The sequence below is a fragment of the Carassius gibelio genome, chromosome B7, assembly GCF_023724105.1.
Source record: "Carassius gibelio isolate Cgi1373 ecotype wild population from Czech Republic chromosome B7, carGib1.2-hapl.c, whole genome shotgun sequence".
Taxonomy (NCBI): Eukaryota; Metazoa; Chordata; class Actinopteri; order Cypriniformes; family Cyprinidae; genus Carassius; species Carassius gibelio.
Genome location: NC_068402.1, coordinates 18,148,044 through 18,166,971, shown reverse-complemented (window position 1 = coordinate 18,166,971; position 18,928 = coordinate 18,148,044). Strand labels below are relative to the sequence as shown.

The 18,928-nt window shown below is 37.4% G+C and overlaps 1 protein-coding gene and 1 long non-coding RNA gene across 7 annotated transcripts; one reads left to right on the top strand and one right to left on the bottom strand.

The window, feature by feature from the left end:
• Nucleotides 1-7,692: 7,692 nt before the first annotated feature.
• On the bottom strand, nt 7,693-10,525 carry LOC127961279 (uncharacterized). Of its 3 annotated transcripts, none has more exons than XR_008154414.1 (4): nt 10,315-10,525; nt 8,750-8,918; nt 8,317-8,470; nt 7,693-8,098 (listed from the first exon to the last, which is right to left on the bottom strand). It is a non-coding gene; the product is annotated as an uncharacterized LOC127961279 (long non-coding RNA). The 3 variants fall into 3 exon arrangements; XR_008154413.1 differs by lacking the exon at nt 10,315-10,525 and adding an exon at nt 9,012-9,909; XR_008154415.1 differs by lacking the exon at nt 10,315-10,525 and adding an exon at nt 9,272-9,909.
• Nucleotides 10,526-11,929: 1,404 nt separating this feature from the next.
• On the top strand, nt 11,930-18,783 carry nod2 (nucleotide-binding oligomerization domain containing 2). 4 transcript variants are annotated; one of them, XM_052560761.1, is made up of 12 exons: nt 11,930-12,375; nt 12,481-12,552; nt 12,836-13,364; nt 13,645-13,771; nt 14,035-15,799; nt 16,213-16,296; nt 16,377-16,460; nt 16,630-16,713; nt 16,803-16,886; nt 17,107-17,190; nt 17,297-17,385; nt 17,940-18,783. In XM_052560761.1, exons 3-11 carry the CDS (start codon nt 12,885-12,887, stop codon nt 17,382-17,384), a joined length of 2,880 nt encoding a protein of 959 aa, XP_052416721.1. In that variant the 5' UTR covers nt 11,930-12,375; nt 12,481-12,552; nt 12,836-12,884; the 3' UTR covers nt 17,385; nt 17,940-18,783. The 4 variants fall into 4 exon arrangements, with proteins under 4 accessions (XP_052416721.1, XP_052416719.1, XP_052416718.1 ...); XM_052560759.1 differs by having other exon boundaries at nt 11,932-12,375; nt 12,839-13,364; nt 17,297-17,380; XM_052560758.1 differs by having other exon boundaries at nt 11,932-12,375; nt 17,297-17,380.
• Nucleotides 18,784-18,928: the final 145 nt, after the last annotated feature.

The following is an 18,928-nucleotide window of genomic DNA, read 5'->3' as shown; positions in this document are numbered from 1 at the left end:
TTGTGAGTAGAAATACTTTTGCATGGACTTTGTTAATATATGTTGTTTGCATGTCTTGCTTCAAATGTTTCAAAGAGTTGCAGTCTAACACATGGCCAAAGAAAGTAATGAAGTCCTGTAAGTTTTAAGTTACAGCTAGTTATACTAACACATCTCAATCTCCACATAGACTACCGTTTGGAATCGGTAAGATGTATGTTTCTGGAAAAATTAATATGCTCATCAAGAAAAAAAAATCCTGCAAGGCATTATTGTAAAATAAAAGTTGAAGTGTTTTTTGTTTGAATATATTTCAAAATGTAATTTCTGATTTTGATGGCAAAGCTGAATCTTTAGCATCTGTACTCCAGTTTTCAGTGTCACATTATCCTTCAGAAGTCATTCTAATATGCTAATTTGCTGCTTAAGAAACATTTCTTTATCAGTGTTGAAATCGGTTGTTTTTTTTTTGTTTTTGTTTTTTTTAACTGTGATACATTTTTGATGATTTTTTTTAGAAGATATAGAAAAGAACCGCATTTGAAACAGAACTTACTACGATCAAGTTTTAATGCATCCTTGCTAAATAAAAGTATGAATTTATTTCAAGACTGCAAACTTTAGAAAGGTGCATTACGTACTTTAATTTGTGATAGATATATAAAATTAGCTGTAAGCAAGCAACACTATGGAAATACACCAATTAATATACTGTGCTTGTACAGTCTTACATTCTATCTACAGAACAATAATTTTTATGTCCCAGTATTGTCTACACAAAAAGCTTACATTTAATTTATCAGATGTAGCAGTGCATTCAACCTAAATTTGTTATCAGCATGCATATTGCCTGGGAATCGAATATTTTAGCATTGCTAGCGCCATGCGCTAACATTTGAACTACTAGATAAAGCCTACTTTCCTATCTCCTAGGATGTTTTCCTCCTCAATTAAACAAACATTTTCCTCAAGAGTGTAAAAGTGACACCAGGTTCACAATGGGTGCTGAATTTGTGTTGGGACTGTATGTATGAAAGAGCCATATCTCTGTGTCACAAAAACAAACAGACAGTAAGCGAGCAAGCCAGCGAATGATGCTATTGACTTGAGCGTGAGTGAGGAGGCTGCTTCCATATGTGTGGAGTGCGCTTTGTCTCCTGTAGATAGACACAGTTCTTTGAAGTGCGGATTGGCCCAGTGGGGTGCTAGCTTCTGTTGAGAGGAGATGCTAAACACAGAGGATGTGAGGGACACGCGACTATGCGCTACACTATTACCCATACAGGAGCAAAGAGGTGAAAACGCAAATCCAATGATAATGTACATCTGTTCCAGAGTATTTAGAGGCTTTGAACATTTTTTTTTCTTTTCTGCGGGATAAGCGGAGCCCTTTTTCTTACAGTATCTCACAACTTCAAAGCAGATTCTCTGGATAATGCAAATGATTGGAATATAGCACTTTCTGCAGGCTTGAAAGCATGAAAAGAAAAGAGAGAGGAGAAAAAAAGCGAATTAAAGCTAATTGGTGTGGAAGGCTTTTATGTATGAGAAGATGGGTGAAAATAAAGCACTTTATTAACTGTCAAGTTCTCTGAATTAGGCGAGACGCTGGCAGAGTGCTAAAGTTCACATTCCCTCCATCTGTCTTTGAGGTTTGTTTGTAGCACTCAAGGTCTCGGTGCCCTGTTGACATTTGCTCCACAGCAAGGGTTAAGGGTATGATGAGATAAAAGTCATTGAGATTAATAGCATCCCGTTGTAATCGCAAGGCCGTGTTTGACTGCTGAGAGGGAAATGGTAATGGAGGTTTGAATGCGTCTGGCTGCATACGTCTATGACTATGATTTATATATTTTTAAATAAATGATATTAACATAGATAAAAATAAAGTAGTGATGAATGAAAATTAAAAATAGTTGATGATGAGTTTTATTGAATTTATTTTGTTATTGCTGTTTATTACAATTTATGGGATCCCTTCCAAATAATGGTTTTGACTAGTTTTGTTGGCAAGACCATTGTTAAAAAAACAATGGTCTTGGCAACTAATTGAAATAAGTTAACGTACTAAAAGAACAACAACAATTTTAAAAATAGAATAGAGGAAATTTGAAAAGCAAAAACTTATATACTATAATAGTAAATAATACCAAAATAATCCTTACTGTAATAGCACTGTGATATTTTGATACAACTGGAGAATGCACTTACTTAATTAACATAAATAATACGAATAAAATAAATAAATAATAATAAATAAAATCATGCATGTTTAATGCTGATTTCTTACTCTCCAGAAATACATCAGAGAAACATATTCAGATAATGACCTCCATCTATTTGTAATATTGTTTTCGGATGGGTTGCTCCATCGTAACTATCTCCACATCGGCCCAGGGTGTAGTATGACTGGAATGTGAGGGTGTGTGGAAACATGGAGACATTTTTAAAGCCAGGAACCCAAGGGCTAATGAACTGTAGTGAATTATTCAGAAAGAGAGAGAGGGGGGAAAGAAGAGAAAATGCTTGAGGGCTATTTTTTACAAGACCCCTGTAATTATAGCATTTTAGATGGTAAATTAAGACACAAAATATGACATGATGCCATTAATAGATTAGTTAATTTGCTGAGACCAGGCTCTAGTCTTCCTACAAGAATTAAACTCTACTGTCACAGCGTAACCACGCCTTTATGGATATTAAACACTTTTTTTTTTTTTTTTTTTGGCTTGATACAATGAGTTATGAATACTGGACATGAGCAAGTGGCCCAATAGACCAGATCTGGACTTACGTACAAATCTTAACTCTCAGCTCAATTAATTGGATTTAAATGAACCCCTGCTTCAGATTATATTTCGTCTGCCCTTTTGTTTCTTCTGTTATTCTCAAGACACTTACTTTCTCAAAAGTCTGCAGGATCTTTTATGAGTCACTTGCATATTCTAGTTTTGAGCGTTTCCTCCTGTGATCCCTCTATGGAGCCACATCCATCACTTCAGCGTTTCCTCCCGAGTCACCTGCTATTCTTTTCATGGTGAATCAGTCTGAGATAAGCAAAAAAAGTGTTGACTCGCACCTTTTCAACCTTGATCCAAAAACTGCACGAGTCCACCTGAATTGGTAGTCCCTGATGTGTATATTTGTACATGAAAATATGTGCAATGTTTTTTTTTTTTTTTTTAGTAAAAATTAGCAGAAGAAATTAGCATTTTTACTTTCATATTCTGTTGAATGTTTTGTACAACGATTCTCCACAGTAAACCAATGAGGGTATTGGGGTATTAACATGCTCAAACTGCACTTTATTCCAAAAATGCTGGTGTGTATTTTCTTGGTGGTGCAAGGGTTTTTCAGAAACCATAAAGTACCTGAGAAATGCTTCCACCTTATTTACAAAGTAAGAGCAGGCACAGGCACAGCCATTTTTAACTTGAATGTGCACGGCTTTCATCTGCATCCAATTATTTTCATGTACAAAAACAGTCCATTATGATGTTGCAAACTTATTTATTCTATTATTTTAATTTATTAATGTAATCTTAAAAACAAATAGTTTAACATTTTACACCATTTTGTTCTTCCATTCTTACTGTATAGCGGAAAACATGTCAGAGGTCCAAGAAATTCACACAGATAAAAAGAATCGCAAGGCCTTTAATTCTGCCATATAGCATACAAACTTTGTAGAATTCCCACTTTTTGCCATTTTACCTTGACACAGTTCATAGTCGGGATGCTGTAGTTAGGTTGGGCGCATTGCATTTTCACAGTGAGTCCAATTAAATTACATTCCAATTATTCTGCTTATCTTCATCTGACATTACATATAGCCCTCGATTGATATGTTAATTCAATACACACACATTGTTGACACTTTTTCAAAGGTGTAAACGGCTGTTGCTATCATAGTTAGCCCTGGTTATCTTTCTCAAACTCCGATGCAAAATGAGAAAGAGAGAGATAGTGTGCGAGTGCGTATGGGAGAGAGGCACAAAAAAAGTTTCATTGGTTTTGAGTAGATCATTGGGGCTCTTTATTTTTGCAACATCAAAGCGCTTGTGTCTGCTTTGATGTGGCAGCATGCTGTTTAAGGTACAGAGTGAATGGAAAGATGTCAAGCTGCAAGGTGCCTCTGTAGTTTGCGAGGAGGGCTCTGCAGAGCAGCAGATGAAAGGACCAAACAGGGTTTGATAATGAATGTCCAACAAGTAGCCCATCTCAGACAGCGCTGGCGCAGCGGGAGCCAGAGCTAACCTTCAACGACGCACACAACGCCCCACACTCCTCCTCTAACTACTATCGCTCACTCCCTCGCTCTCTCTTTTTAGCCGTCCGCTGAAAACTCCTGAGAAGTGAGCTTTAATCTTCGTGTCAATTAAAACTCAACACAAAGCAACCGCACAAACACAGATAAAGGCGCGTGCCTGCTACTGCGGTCGCAGATGCGCTGCAACACGCGCTGGCACTTCTTCTGTTCCACTCTCTATATCTGAAAGACATTTGATCTCTTTCTTTTTGACAGAGCATGCCTCTCTAAGCTCCGCGCTAATTGGCTTCCAATTTCACCAAGACTCGACTCAATTAGGACATCGCTTACCGACTTGCCTCCCCGGTTTGTTTGAAGCCATTGTCCACCGCTGTGCTGACAGAGTTTTACATCAGACTCTCAAACAGTGTCAACTCACCTATTTCTTTGATGTGCTATTCCAGAAAAAAGTGCAAACTGACAATGTCCTGCGATGCATGTGTGATGAAGTGTTGTTAGGCTGAACGCAGCTGAAGTCTGATCAAACGGAGGAACAAAGTATCTTCATTGATGGTTTTTATAAAACCAGATGTTATATAAATTGTGTTGTCATGAAGGTGTGCCGGACAGAAATATGAATTTATGGCTGTTTTTATGGGATGAGAGAGATGTGCAGCAGACCTCGTCTTTAATAATGTAAATATCCTACTTCAAGCGGGAGAACACAGTCCAACACTTTGAGTTCAGAGACCGGCTCTATTAAAGATCATCTATACAGAAAATATGAGGGCTATTTTAGACTTGTGAAAAGTGGTTATTCATTTCATGTTCTCTGAGGTGAATGTGATATGGTATCCCCATGCCTCCTGAAATTCCCTGGTGTGCTGCCCTTCCAAGCAGCGGTAACCACTCTGTGACAAGAGGAGCTCACCAACATGTCTGCATGTGGTAAAATGAGACCCCTAATGATAGTTAAGCTAGAATACAGAACCTTCAAATGAAGTTATTCAATTATTTGTAATTAGAGTACTATAAACCTGTCAGAAACATTCAATGTGTCACCTACCAGTAAAGAATCCCAAACATAGTGTGATCAGTGTAGTCTGAAACCCAAACAAATTACTCAACCATTTAGTTGAATCAAAAACATTGAGCATGACCAGTGTCACAGAGCTGATTCCCGAGAAACTGACTATTTTGAGCCAGTTCAAACAGATGAAATTGGGCCGAAAAAATCACTCTCGTGTTGTTTCAAACCTGTAATCATTTCTTCTGTGGAACACAAAAGAAGATGTTTTGAAGTTTCATTTCCCATTTCAAGTTTCTACTTCCATGTAATTTTCTTTGTCCGTACAATGGATGCCAATGGGAACAAAAGCGTTGGGTTACCAGTATTATTCAAAATATCTTGCATTACATTTCACAGAGAGGAAGTCATACAAGTTTGGAATTTCTTTCATTCTTTTTTTTTATTAAATTATAGACTAGCCTATATATAGTAAATGAAGTACAAATGTCAGTAGCTATGTATAGCTGTATGAAATACTGATGTGTGACTATACATGTCTGCGTCCACTCCACATGTATCACCTGTTAACGTTAGCCTATCATGATCACACCATCATGCTGAGGGGACAGTTAAAATCCTGCATCTCTTCCTGTCCTTCAATATTTACAATTAGCATACGAGTCACAGTTTTACAAAATGTGAAATGACAAGAAATGACAAAAACAATTGTCAATTCATGGTACTTCTCTGATTAGGATATTAGCATTTCTGTCAGAAGTCTCCTCTCTGTACCCCAGCAGTCTTTGTGGAAAATCAACATGACAACCCACACCTCACTGTTTGTCATTACATCTGTCATCGTCGGACTCATCAGAGCTTTATATTCTACACAGATAAGATGACAAAATAAGCATGGCACATGAGGAAATATGAGATAAAGCAATCATGACAAAACAACAGGCAATAAAGGAACAAAACAAATCTATTTCCCAAGTTTTTATTATGTGGATCAAAGACAAAGACAGACTGGAGAAGCCACACTGTTAAAAAATTACTGTAAATTTTACAGTAAAATACTGGCAGCAGGGTTGCCAGCCAGGTACTGTAAATTTTACAGTAGTCGTACTGTAATTTAATTTACAGATTTTTCCTGTATTCTCAATTACAGTAAAATTCTGTAAATTAAATTACAGTAAGACTACTGTAAAATTTACAGTAACTGGCTGGCAACCCTGCTGCCAGTATTTTACTGTAAAATTTACAGTAATTTTTTTATATTTTGTATACTGCATTTTTACAAAAAAATATATTATATACTGCATTTTAAATACATTGTATATGGCATTTAACAATTATTTAAATAGCAAATGCACACTTTCAAGTAGTTTACTGTGCAAAGCAATTCTTTGAAAAAAAGCATATGTGTATTTGCTATATTTAAAGTATGTAAAATGATAGCATACAATATATTTTCCCTATTGCTGACTTAACTTTAACTGCATAAAGTGTTATATAATGCATAACTTAATTCACCAAAAAAATATAAAAAAATAACATTTTTAAAATCTAAAAAAAAACAGGTCAAAATGTTATATATCACTTTCAAATTTACATTAAAAAAATGACATAAAAAGTATATTATTTTGAACTCATTTTTATTTATTTTAAAATTATTTCATTTTTTTTTAAATGGATATGAAATTTTGGCATGATTTCTTTTTTATTACTTGGAACATAATGGCCATCATGGACCTTGACACAAAGAAATATTCAAACTGCGTTATAACCGAAACATGACCAACATGGTCATATTAAAACAGTTCACCCAAAAGTGAAAATTCTGTCATTTCTCACCCTCATGTCATTCCACACCCTTAAAACCTTTGTTCATCTTCACAACACACATTAAGATATTTTTTATAAAACCTGATGGCCCAGTGATGCCTACATTGCTAGCAAGATCATTTCCCTTTCCAATGCCCAGAAAGGTACTAAAAACATATTTAAAACAGTTTATGTGACTACAGTGGTTCAACCTTAGTGTAATGAAGCAATGAAAATACTTTTTGTGTGCCAAAAAACTAAATAATGACTATTCAACAGTATCTCGTGATGGATGACACTGCTTCATGAAGCTTCAAAGCTTTATTAATCTTTCAGTTCAAATCAGAGCATATCAAACTGCCAAAGTCACATGATTTCAGTAAATGAGGCTTCGTTACGTCATAAGTGTTTTGAAATTTCAATGGTTCGTGTGACTTTTGCAGTTTGATACACGTTCTGAGCAAATGATTTGAAACAAAAGATTCGTAAAGCTTCTAAGCTTCATGAAGCAGTGTTTTGAGATCGCCCATCACTAGATATAGTTGAATAAAATCGTTGTTTTGGGAGATGGGGGGGGGGGGGGTTGGCAAAAAAAGTATTCTCGTCGCTTTATAATATTTAGGTCGAACAACTGTAGTCACATGAATTGTTTTAAATGTTTTAGAGGCTTTCTGGGCATTGAAAAAAAGAAATGATCTTGCTAGAAATGCACGCTTCACTGAGCCACATCTTATTATGTGTTGTGAGGATGAACGAAGATCTTACGGGTGTGAAACGACATAAGTAATTATTGACTTAATTTTCATTTTTGGGTGAACTAATCCTTTAAAAACCACAAAGACATTTTCAGATAGCTATCATCATTAAGGAATAGACCAATATTGCCAAACAAGTCATACAAAAAAAAGTGATGCATGACTGACCGGAAGGAGCCGCGCACTTGCAGAAGTCATACAAACTTTCCATCAAACAGATAAAAATCAACCAAATAACAATTATGCTCCAGATGAAGTTCCATCCCAGGATTCAAAGTGTGACTAGAAATATTGAAAAGAGTAAAGAGGACAATACATTAGATATATTACAAAACATAATAATACTTTCAGAAACAAATAGGGGGAGGACAGATACAGTCAGAGACAGATACAGGGATGAGAGGTACAGTCAGAGAGAGACAGAGGGATGAGAGGTACAGTCAAAGGCAGATAGAGAACAATAAAAGGAAGACGCAATCTTGGTGTGTGTGTATCCTTACATTTCAGAAATTCCATTGGAATTTGCACAGAAGAGTGGCAACATGTGGGTTGACTGCCACACATTTTCTTCTGTATCACTTGTCCTGTTTTTATTTCGATGGCACTTTTCCCTTGGCTTTGGGTCCTCTCTCTGGATTTATGCCCACAAAGCACCTAAAGGGTCATGAAACAGACAATATGTAATTAAGAGCGGTTTTAGGACCTCCAAGAAAGTTGGAGATGTCCACTAATAATAAAAAAAAAACATATTTAACTCAATAGCTTGCTGGTGTTAAATAGGGAGACAAATATATTCTCTTCTCGAGTTAAGACACATTGTTTTAAAGGCATCAACAGAAATAACACTGATAACATAACATTATTAAAAGGAATGTTCTGATATAACTTATCTATAAAATGCTGGTTCTGAAGTTGTTAGAATTCAACCATTACCTTTGAATGAACTCCAAGGTACACACTGCTTCCTCCTGATACTCAAGATTAAACTAGTAATAAGCAGCAAACAGAGTGGCAAGGCCGGACAGGAAACTGGGCTGAGTGCCCTCACACACCACCTCGCCTTCAATACTCAGCATCCAGTGCCCACTTGTCAAAGTGTCTCCTAAAACAATCAATATCACAATAGTAATTAATACCTATACCATTTTTTTTTTTTTTTTTTTGTATTTCAGATTTTTACATTTACATTACATACTATATTTAGTAGGGGTGGGATAAAAATGTGATTCTTAAATGTATCACAATGCATAAGCAGACGATTCTGAACTGATTCACAAATGTCAAAAATAAATTTTCTAAACGTTAATTAATGTAATGTTGACGGAAAGTAAAAGGCGGATCTCTGAAACGCGGAAGTGCATGCCCAGACAGTCTGTGACATGCACATATTTCTTTTACTGTCTATGGTGTGTATCCACTGGCGCAGAGCAAGCGTTTTGAGACCTATAACGTTACTTGAGCGTTTTCAGTCCATTTAATGGAAGTTGAGCTTCCATAGTTGCATATGGTTTGTGGTGGATCGATTATGCAGCAAAATGCCTCCTAATGTGAAACAGACTGCAAGCACTTTGTTTTTTTCTTCCTGAACCTTCTGGTTGTTCGTTCATTTGAAATGACTCGAAAAAAGATTCGTTCATTTTGCTGAACGAGACTCAAAAGTCCGATTCGGTAAAATGATCCGAACTTCCCATCACTACAACTGATGATAAGATTCAAGTCATAGACGCAATAAAACAACTCGTTTGTTTATTGGTCAGTGTCGCGCATGATCAGTTCATTTGTTCAAGTGTCACCGCACTGATAAGGTGCCTTTGTGCACCCTGTGCCAAAATACACACAAGATTTGCCGGCCGACATAAATATAGACACATATATATAAATAGCATATTTAATAATTTCAAGGAAAACGTATTTGGTCGCCCTAAGGTAATAAATTAGGCTAACTATACAAAGCAGACTTTATATCAAACAGATTTGTTAAAGTTTTCACATTAACGTTACCTGAAGTTAGCAAATGCTCAAAAAAAATCTACATCTCACTGGTTACGTTAACCTCTTAGAAAAGCACCACTGAGAATTTATATGACACACACATCCTCCGTGAGCGGGCCTGACTGACCGCGAGGCTTTAGAAACGCGTTTTATTTGGGCGCCCGTGTTAACAGATGACTGCATGTGCAAAGTTGTTTTACATCATAAAATAATCACGACGAAGTGTGCTGATAAACACTAAGTTACAGTGAATATAAACTATTAGCACTGAAACATGTCATTCATAACGAAGGATTCCAGAGATTTTCTGTCCATGGCTGCTATAGCGCCGGGGGATGTGTGAAATCCTACCGCGACCGCGCTACTGAAACCCCGCGCAATTGTGCCTCGCGCCCCGCGGACGGATGATGCTTGAATCTGGGGTTACCAATATAATCCGCGAATGTAGATGCATTCATATACTATAAACTACCAAACAAGAAATATAAAAAACTGAAGTCACTTACCACAGTTGTGAATCACTCCTCTTGTCTTTAACGTTAATCTCCTCGACCGTTGACGATGCGGCTCCGAAGATTTGAAATTTACAGCAAAATTCTGTAAATTTGAGTCAGACCTACACGTGACCCCAGAATGCATTGCAGTTTACAGCAATATGCTGTATTATTAAAAAACAGTCCGCGGCTGTAAAATAATGCTGTAATTTTTACAGCAATTCATTACAGTGCACATATCTCTGACACACACACTTTACGTATAAAGAATATATTTCAGAAAGTATTATGACAATAAGCCTGATTTGACCAGGACGTCTAATTTCATTTTCATGGCTAAAATCCTTAATTTTTTCCTCTAGTTCTGAAGCTTTTTGATTTTTGATTTATTTAGTTTTGGGTGTACAGTAGTACAACAACAGCAAAAAAAAAAATTAAATAAAAAAAAAAACAGGGATAAAAACTAGAGTAAGAAAGCTGTAGCACACTGAAGGTAATCTGTTTACAACGTCTGTCTGCACACTGCTGCTCTGTTTCTGAGTCACTGGCTAATTGTGCTGTCACTGTCAGCACATGTCAGCTGGCCACTGCATGACTGTTCCTCTGAGTCCAAAGCAATGCCAGAAATGCACCACATTCAGCATGATAGACAAGTTCATTGAGAGACACTAAAGAGAGTGAGTCATTTAATTTGGTTGTCTCTCCTTAATGGAAGAAAATGACCATTGCTGCAGAATTGTTTATCATGGTCTCCATTCTGCCAACCAGGGTTGTGTACCATTCAGAACTGAATTGAAAATCTTCCTAAATTTGAATTTAATGTAAATGCTTAAATTGAGAAAGCAAACAGGATGTAAAGTTGCATTTAAAATTTTAACCTATGGAGACACAGTTCAAATAAACTGAAATTAAAAGATATCAATGTAACTGTATTTCTTTAGACTGGCCAAACAGGCTAGTCTTTTACACTGTGGACGACAGAGCTACAGAGAGATGAAGACATCATGCTGATGAGCTCTGGTCTCATCAAAGCCAAACAGCCCCCACACAGGATCAACACCAAACCCTCACAGCACCTTCCACTGCCCACACCACCATAAATGTCATTTTGAATTTAGTTGGTTGAAACTGGCTGAAAATGTTTATTTAACATTGTTAATACATTATAGGAAATGTAATAAATTGGAATTGGAATAAATGTACCTTTCAAATGAATCTCTTTTACTGGAATTCTGCATTGTCTGTCATTGGTTATTCAATTGTTCATCTAAACTGTCAATGCTCAATTTAAATAGACTAACTGATTTAGTATTTCTCATTAATATAAATTATATCAAAAGTTTTATACATTATGTAATGGTTCTTGTCCCAGGTAGGGGGCCATTTGAATGGTAAATGGTCTCTTTAAATAATTGTACATTTCGTGAGACCTCTATTTAATTTCCATTAATAACACATTGGCTGATGCACCATCAACCTTTAAATTCTAAAATAATTTCTAAATATTTAGCAGTTTAACAGAAAATGCACATTGTTGTCATCTTCCCCAGTGTTTTACATGATGTTAGACTTCCCTCTGGTGTTTGAAGGGTGGTCCTGCATGTTTCTTTACAATTGTGGAAGTGAAGTTTCTTGTTCAAAGCAGAGAGACGGCAAACCGTTGCTACGTTTATTATTTTGTCAGTCATCGAAAGAGAATTTGTTTAACTACAGTATTCACTTCCGCATTAAAACGCTCCCGAAACTTTGCCTATATAAGACCAGTGTTGGGGAGTCTCGGGGAACACCTCTTGATGTGACAGAAGCTGTATAGCTTTATTTTAATAAAAATATTTGGGTTTACAGGATAAAAAGTAATTAGTAATATCACTCTTTGTACTTGACACTAACTTTACGTTTTCTATGTAACAACTTAAACAAAGACTGGATTATGTGTAACTGACTTGACAGTAAGAACTTCCTGAAGATCGGAAAGCAGCGCCTCCACTTTCACTTTCAGTTCGGACGATCATAAAGTGGCTAAACGGTCTGTAAGGACAGAAAAGCATGTCTGTGATGTTTTCATATTCTGGGGTATTTACCAGTTACTTTATATCTAGTGAAATAACTAGTAATCTTGTTTCGTTTGCGAAATATTTTCGGAAATTTAAATAACACGCTTTTGTTCTGAAATGATAGGTTACAGGTAGCCTATGATCATACCTTAGTGGGGGAGCAATGTCATTCAGGATATATTTTAGCTATTGTCTGGTGAGTGTTTCTTAAAATTACGTTTCCTGATGCGGAGTATATATTTATATATTTATAGTATATTTTGATAATGTGCCTTATTTAACTACAAGTACAATCATCACGCCCTAGGCTTAAGTTTAGGAAAGTAAACAATGAGAACTCGGTAAGAAGGAGGAAATGGGTGTCCAATGGAAATGTAGCTGTTTAGAGTACACAGTGCATGCCATCTGTTTGATATCTAATAAATGCCACAATATACATTTACAAAAGAATGTTTTTGGTCTTCATCTTGTCCCTTTAGCAGGGTTCTGATTGTGGCTGTTGGCTTTGAGACAACACTGAGAACCACAATGACTGCTCACCAGTTGATCCTAAAACAACGAGCAGAGCTTCTGGCGGTCCTGTGTGGTGGAGGCAATGCCGAACCTCTGGACTGTGTTCTGGACCTGCTCTTGGCTTGTGAGGTTCTTGTCTGGGAGGATTACCTAAGCATACGAGTGGCGGAGAAACCTCTATGTTCCAATGTCAGGCACCTATTAGATGTGGTGTATGATAAAGGAGAAGATGCTTGCAGCCTTTTCTTGGCTGCGATGAACCAGGTCGTACCTGAGGAGCAGAAGGCTGGCCTGTGTTTTGGGAAAGAATGTGCTGTGGTAGAGAAGAACAGACCAGACACTGCAACTTTAACGCTACTGGCTGACAGGCCAGTGTTAGTGAGAAAGCTCAGAGATAATATTGACGGAGCACTGAATGCTTTATTGACAACTGGCTGCTTCACCATTAAAGATTGTGATGCGGTGCAACTACCTGTATACACACCCTCACAACAGGTAACTTGATTGAATACTACTTCAATCCATAGTTTTTTTTTTCTTTGTGTTATGAAATTTAGTGTTCCCCATAACTACTCCTTGGTACTGACCAATTTACTGAACAATTTTCAAACAATTCCCAAATGAAATGTGTTACGCTGTGATATACGTATATCTCATACATACTCGAAATGAATCAGTTTTCCTGTAGTACTTATTAAATGCAAATATTTCAAGCTTGTTAACAGTAAATGCCCATTACATGTGGATAGACAGTGATCTTGTTGGATCGTTGCAGGTTCGGCGGCTGTTAGACCAAGTGAGGTTTAAAGGGGAAACTGCTGCAAAGACCTTACTACAGTATCTAGAACAAACGGAGACAACCAGACCAAACCCTGAAGATAAAGAAAATCATCTTTCTGCCAGTATGAAACATTTTTCAGTTGTGTGGACAGAGTCTCTTCACATTTCTTTGCATTCGGTGTTACTGTCTGTCAACTGCACAGATATGGCCATGATTATGTTGCAACCCATAATTATGTCATCACTGTATTAAATATAAATAATTATGAAATAATATATTTCACATTAATTTCCTTTTTTCTCATAGTTACATACTCAAAAACATAAATGTAAATGTACTGAATACAAACTGTATATTTGTCTTTTACTTGCATTGTTTCTCCAGATTGTCTGCTCTACCAGAAGAAGCTGCGAAGCTCTGTTGCTGCCCAGTCCCATTCCCTTAGCACCTATGGTGGGACAGGACGTTTCTCCTTGGATGACATTTACACCGACGGTCTTCTTGAAGTGATCGATGGCTCTGGTGAAACTCTTACGCTAGGGCTGGAGGATGTGGTGGGTCCCTTGGGGACTCTTAATGAGGAGGCTGACACCGTTCTTGTGTCTGGGGAGGCAGGAAGTGGCAAAAGCACACTGCTCCAGCGACTGCACTTGCTCTGGGCAAGAGAAGCTTTGCTCACAAACACTTTCCTGCTGTTTCCCTTCAGTTGCCGCAAGCTAAACGCAGAGCAGAGAGAACTGTCTCTGAAGGAGCTCCTTTTCCTGCACTGCTGCTGGCCTGATCGAGGTCAGGATGAGGTTTTCCAGTTCATCCTAGACCATCCTAATTTGGCTCTCTTTACCTTTGACGGGCTCGATGAGTTTAAACAGGGGTTCACAGATGAAGAGCGCCACTGCTGCCCCACAAAGCAAGTGCCTATACCTGTTCTGCTTTTCAATCTGCTGCAGGGTACGCTAATGAAGGGGGTTATGAAGGTGGCCACTAGCAGGCCACAGGCTGTAGGCCCATCACTGAAGCGCTATCTCCGCAAAGAAGTGCTCCTGAAGGGTTTTTCTCCTGGAGGGATTGACTGCTTTGTTAAGAAGCATCACAGTGACCCTGCTATGGCTAGACGTGTCATAGAGTCCCTCCAGGCTAACACAGTGTTATTAAGTCTTTGCCACATCCCAGTCTTCTGCTGGATTGTGACCAAGTGCCACCAGGAGCTTCTAGGTGGTCAAGACGTTATTACCCAGACGATCACTGATGTCTACCTCCTGGTTTTACAGCATTTCTTTCAGCGAAAGTCACCTCAGTCCCAAGGAGTCCTGGGAAAGGCCTGGTTGGAGGAACATTTGGACACAGTTTTAAAACTTGGACAGCTGGCACTGGAAGGTCTTGAAGCCTCTTGTTATGTGTTCTCAGGATATGAGCTCCAAAGAAATGGACTGACAGAAAAGGAAGTCAGCCTGGGTTTTCTCATTTACTGCAATGACCTATCTGTTACAGACTGTAAACGCTATGAATTTCTGCACATCACCTTACAATGCTTCTTCGCTGCTCTCTATGTCGTTCTCAATCGTAACATCGATCGTTCTGCTGTCTCCAGACTCTTTCATCCCCAGTACAGGCAGTTGTCAGGTCTGTCTCAAAGATGTCTGGGACATTGTATTGACAGTTCTGTAGAGGAGCTGGAATCCCATGTGGCAGAGACACCAAACCTCCAGATTACAGCTCAGTTTGTGTCAGGACTTTTATCCCAGCGGCACCATGATCTCTTGCTAGAATGCTGTCCTATTGCTGTGCGGGAACGCAAGGTAAAGCAGGTAGTGAAGTCTTTGTCTAAAGGTATGCAGAGGCATTTCAAGTCCATTCCTCGTCCTGTAGAGGGTGAAAAGAAGAGCATGCACGCCATGCCAAGTTTTGTTTGGCTAATTAAGTGCATCTATGAAATGCAAGACAACAGTATTGCTCAAGATACCATGGCTAAGTTGGATGTTGAGCACCTGAAGCTCACCTACTGTAACATTGGTCCTGTGGAATGTACTGCGCTGGCGTATGTGCTGAAGTACCTGCGGAATCCTGTTGGGCTCCAGTTGGACAACAATTCAGTGGGAGATGTGGGCGCGGAGCAGCTTCTTCCATGTCTACATATTTGTCACTCCCTTTAGTAAGACGAGAGGTTATGCTCATTGTTGTGTTTGAAATGTTGTTTAAAGAAATTGTTCACCCAAAAATGTAAATGTCATCACTTACTTGTTTTCAATGACTCAGCCTCTTGTCACTCCAAACCTGTATGCATTTTTTGTGGAACATGAAAGAAGATATTTTGAAAAAGACTCTTTTATTTGTCCATACAATGCAAGTCAATGAAGTACAATGTTGTTTGGATCCCCAAAATAATATTGTACATATCTTATAGTATGTTCTGCAGAAGGAGGAGGTAATACAAGTTTGGAGTGATGTGCTGAAAAAATACATGGTGACAGATTTTTCATTTATGGGTGTTTATAAAAAATTTTTCTGAAAACTTTTTTTTTTTTTTTTTTTGCAAATCTATTTATATGAATGTGAATCCTTCAGTTTAAGGAACAATAACATATCAGATGAAGGAATCCGGAAACTTCTGGAAAAGGGAATGAAGTGTGAAAACTTCCAAAAAATAGCGTGAGAATATCTTAACTCTGCATTTTATGAATAACATATTTTATTGTTATACTTTCATTACTACTTCAATATTTCTGCAGGCTTTTCAACAACAACCTCACAGATGCTTGCACCCAACACTTTGCTTTGCTGTTAAAATCAAAGCAGAACTTTCTGTCTTTGAGGTCAGTGGTTATTTCAGGTCAGGTAATTATGTACTTTTTCTGGCCTGTCCGATGCTGATGATTTTAATAAAAAAAAATATACTGAAAAAATATATAAAAAAATATAATTCTACATGTACTGCACATGTAGAAACGGGTTTCTCTTTCAAAATATATAACTGCTTTGTAGGCTTGGAAACAATAACATCACGTCGCAGGGAGCAGAACAGCTGGCAGAAGGCCTAAGCTACAACCAGTCTTTGCAGTTTCTTGGGTGAGGTCAATAATGAAAGGGATTATTTTTTTTATATACTATATTAAGCTATATTTTATTGTATTTCCATTCTGACTTTTCATTTCCAGATTATGGGGTAATAAAATTGGGGATAGGGGAGCTGAGGCATTGGCAGCTGCACTGAAAAATAGCACAACGCTAATATGGCTAAGGTAATCTTGTATAGCACTATATTTCCATAATTCTGCATTCCATTTAGAAGTATAGTATAAAAAAAAATCCAGTTTAAAACAAACTTTCAGCTTGTTTATTCTAAACAGTGAAAAAAAAAGGTTGCCCAGTCAGATCTAAGTAAATTTTAGTGCTGAGCTACGCTACAGTATGCAGCAGTTGATCATTTTTGCGGGTAGTGATAATATTGGTTTGTTTCAGTCTGGTGGATAATGGCGTGGGCAGTGCAGGTGCATGCGCTCTGGCTAAACTCATCAGTCAGGGCAAAACTCTGGAGCAATTGTGGTGAGTAATCCACTTTGTTTCTTATTTATTTATTTATTTATTAATTTAGAGATTTACATGGCTGTATATTCCTGAGATTTACATGCCATGTCTTTCTTTCACTTAGGCTAAACAAAAACTGTATCAACAGAGAGGGGGTTGAGTGTCTAATAGAGGCACTGAAAATGAACTCTAGTGTTCAGGAAGTGTGGTAAGGTATTTCTTTCTTTTTTTTTTTTACTATTTTTGCTAACTCTGTGTGCTTGTTTTTACTCAATAAATTCATTCATTTCACGCAAGCATTAATTGAGTTAAAAGTCGAATCAGACAAATGTGTGTTTTCTCTAAGAGAGGTATTCTACTCTGATCATTGTATATAAAGGTGAACACGATAAGAGCACAACAGATAGCATACATTCAGTCAAGACTCAACAGGAGTGTTAACACACAAGTTAAACCGTGTACTCAGGTTGTCACATCTGGAAGATATACATTTGCATTACATTATTTCTGGCCAAAACAATAGTTAAACATTTAGACAATTTTTTGAATGTATTTTGCTGTTTAATTAATTATTCATAGTTGTTTAACTATTTGAATTTTCCTGAAAGTATTATAGCCGGGTGTTTAACAGCGGGTTCTATTGTTACTACTTATCCCATTCAGTTTCAATAGAAATTAATTGCTTTATTAACACCCATGCCCGATGAATGGTTTGTGTTGTGAATAATGCTCTCAATACAAAGCCTTTTTGCTTTGTGCCCTTAAAGGCTGAGAGGAAACAATCTGAGCCCAGAGGAAGAGGAGGAGCTGAGCAAGCAAGAAAGCAGATTGATCTTCTGAGAGCAAGATGGCTCTGTAATGTCTGCCTTCAAACTCCCAAATGCAAAGCTCATAATTTTTCCTTAAAACATTTAACTGAGGCAGACACATGCAGGAATCCATGGCTTAACTAGTCAAAACGGCCTGTCTTGTAGCTAAAATGTTTATATGGGGTTGAGGTATATCTTAAAAGCTAAATATCTACGATACCAATCAGGGCAACATTTCCCAAAAGCATTATAAGCCTAAGTTGGTCATAGATCCATGGGGCTGGACAATGACTGTCTGAGATCCTGTGCTAGCATTGTGTCTTGAATATGTCCTATATTGCTCCATTGAGATAAAATTACTGTAACAGAAAGAAGAAAACCACACAAAATGAATACGTAACATTCAACCTGTCAAGCCACGGTACACAAACTGAACTTCTAAGAGTGGGACAAGTAGCACTCAAGATTTTTTGGCACTATCCCTGAGCACTTATTTTCAGTTTACATTTATTGTACATAGTTGTTTTAATATGTGAGTTTTTATTTTCTATTGTACTGTATATGCATAATTCATTTAAGGTCTGTTACTTGCATCATTTTCTTATGATGGTTTTGAATGCCTTTGCTTTAATTACACATTCTATGTTTTATATCGAGCTGCATAATAGCCATAGATGTATCATTAAACATTTTTTTTTACTAAAAAAGAAGCTCCCATCTAGAATGTATGTAAAACATGCTGTAAAAAGTAAAAAATGAATGATAAAAATTGTTTTACATTTTAATTAAATATGCATTTATATTTGGGGTATGTATATTTAGAACTAAATGCTTGGAAGAACTGAGAGGAAATATACTGTAATGTACAACCTGTCACATTGCCAGTTCCTCGGCCAAATCACTGGAAAACCCCAACAGGCGGGGCGAAAAAAAGACATCCGAAATGA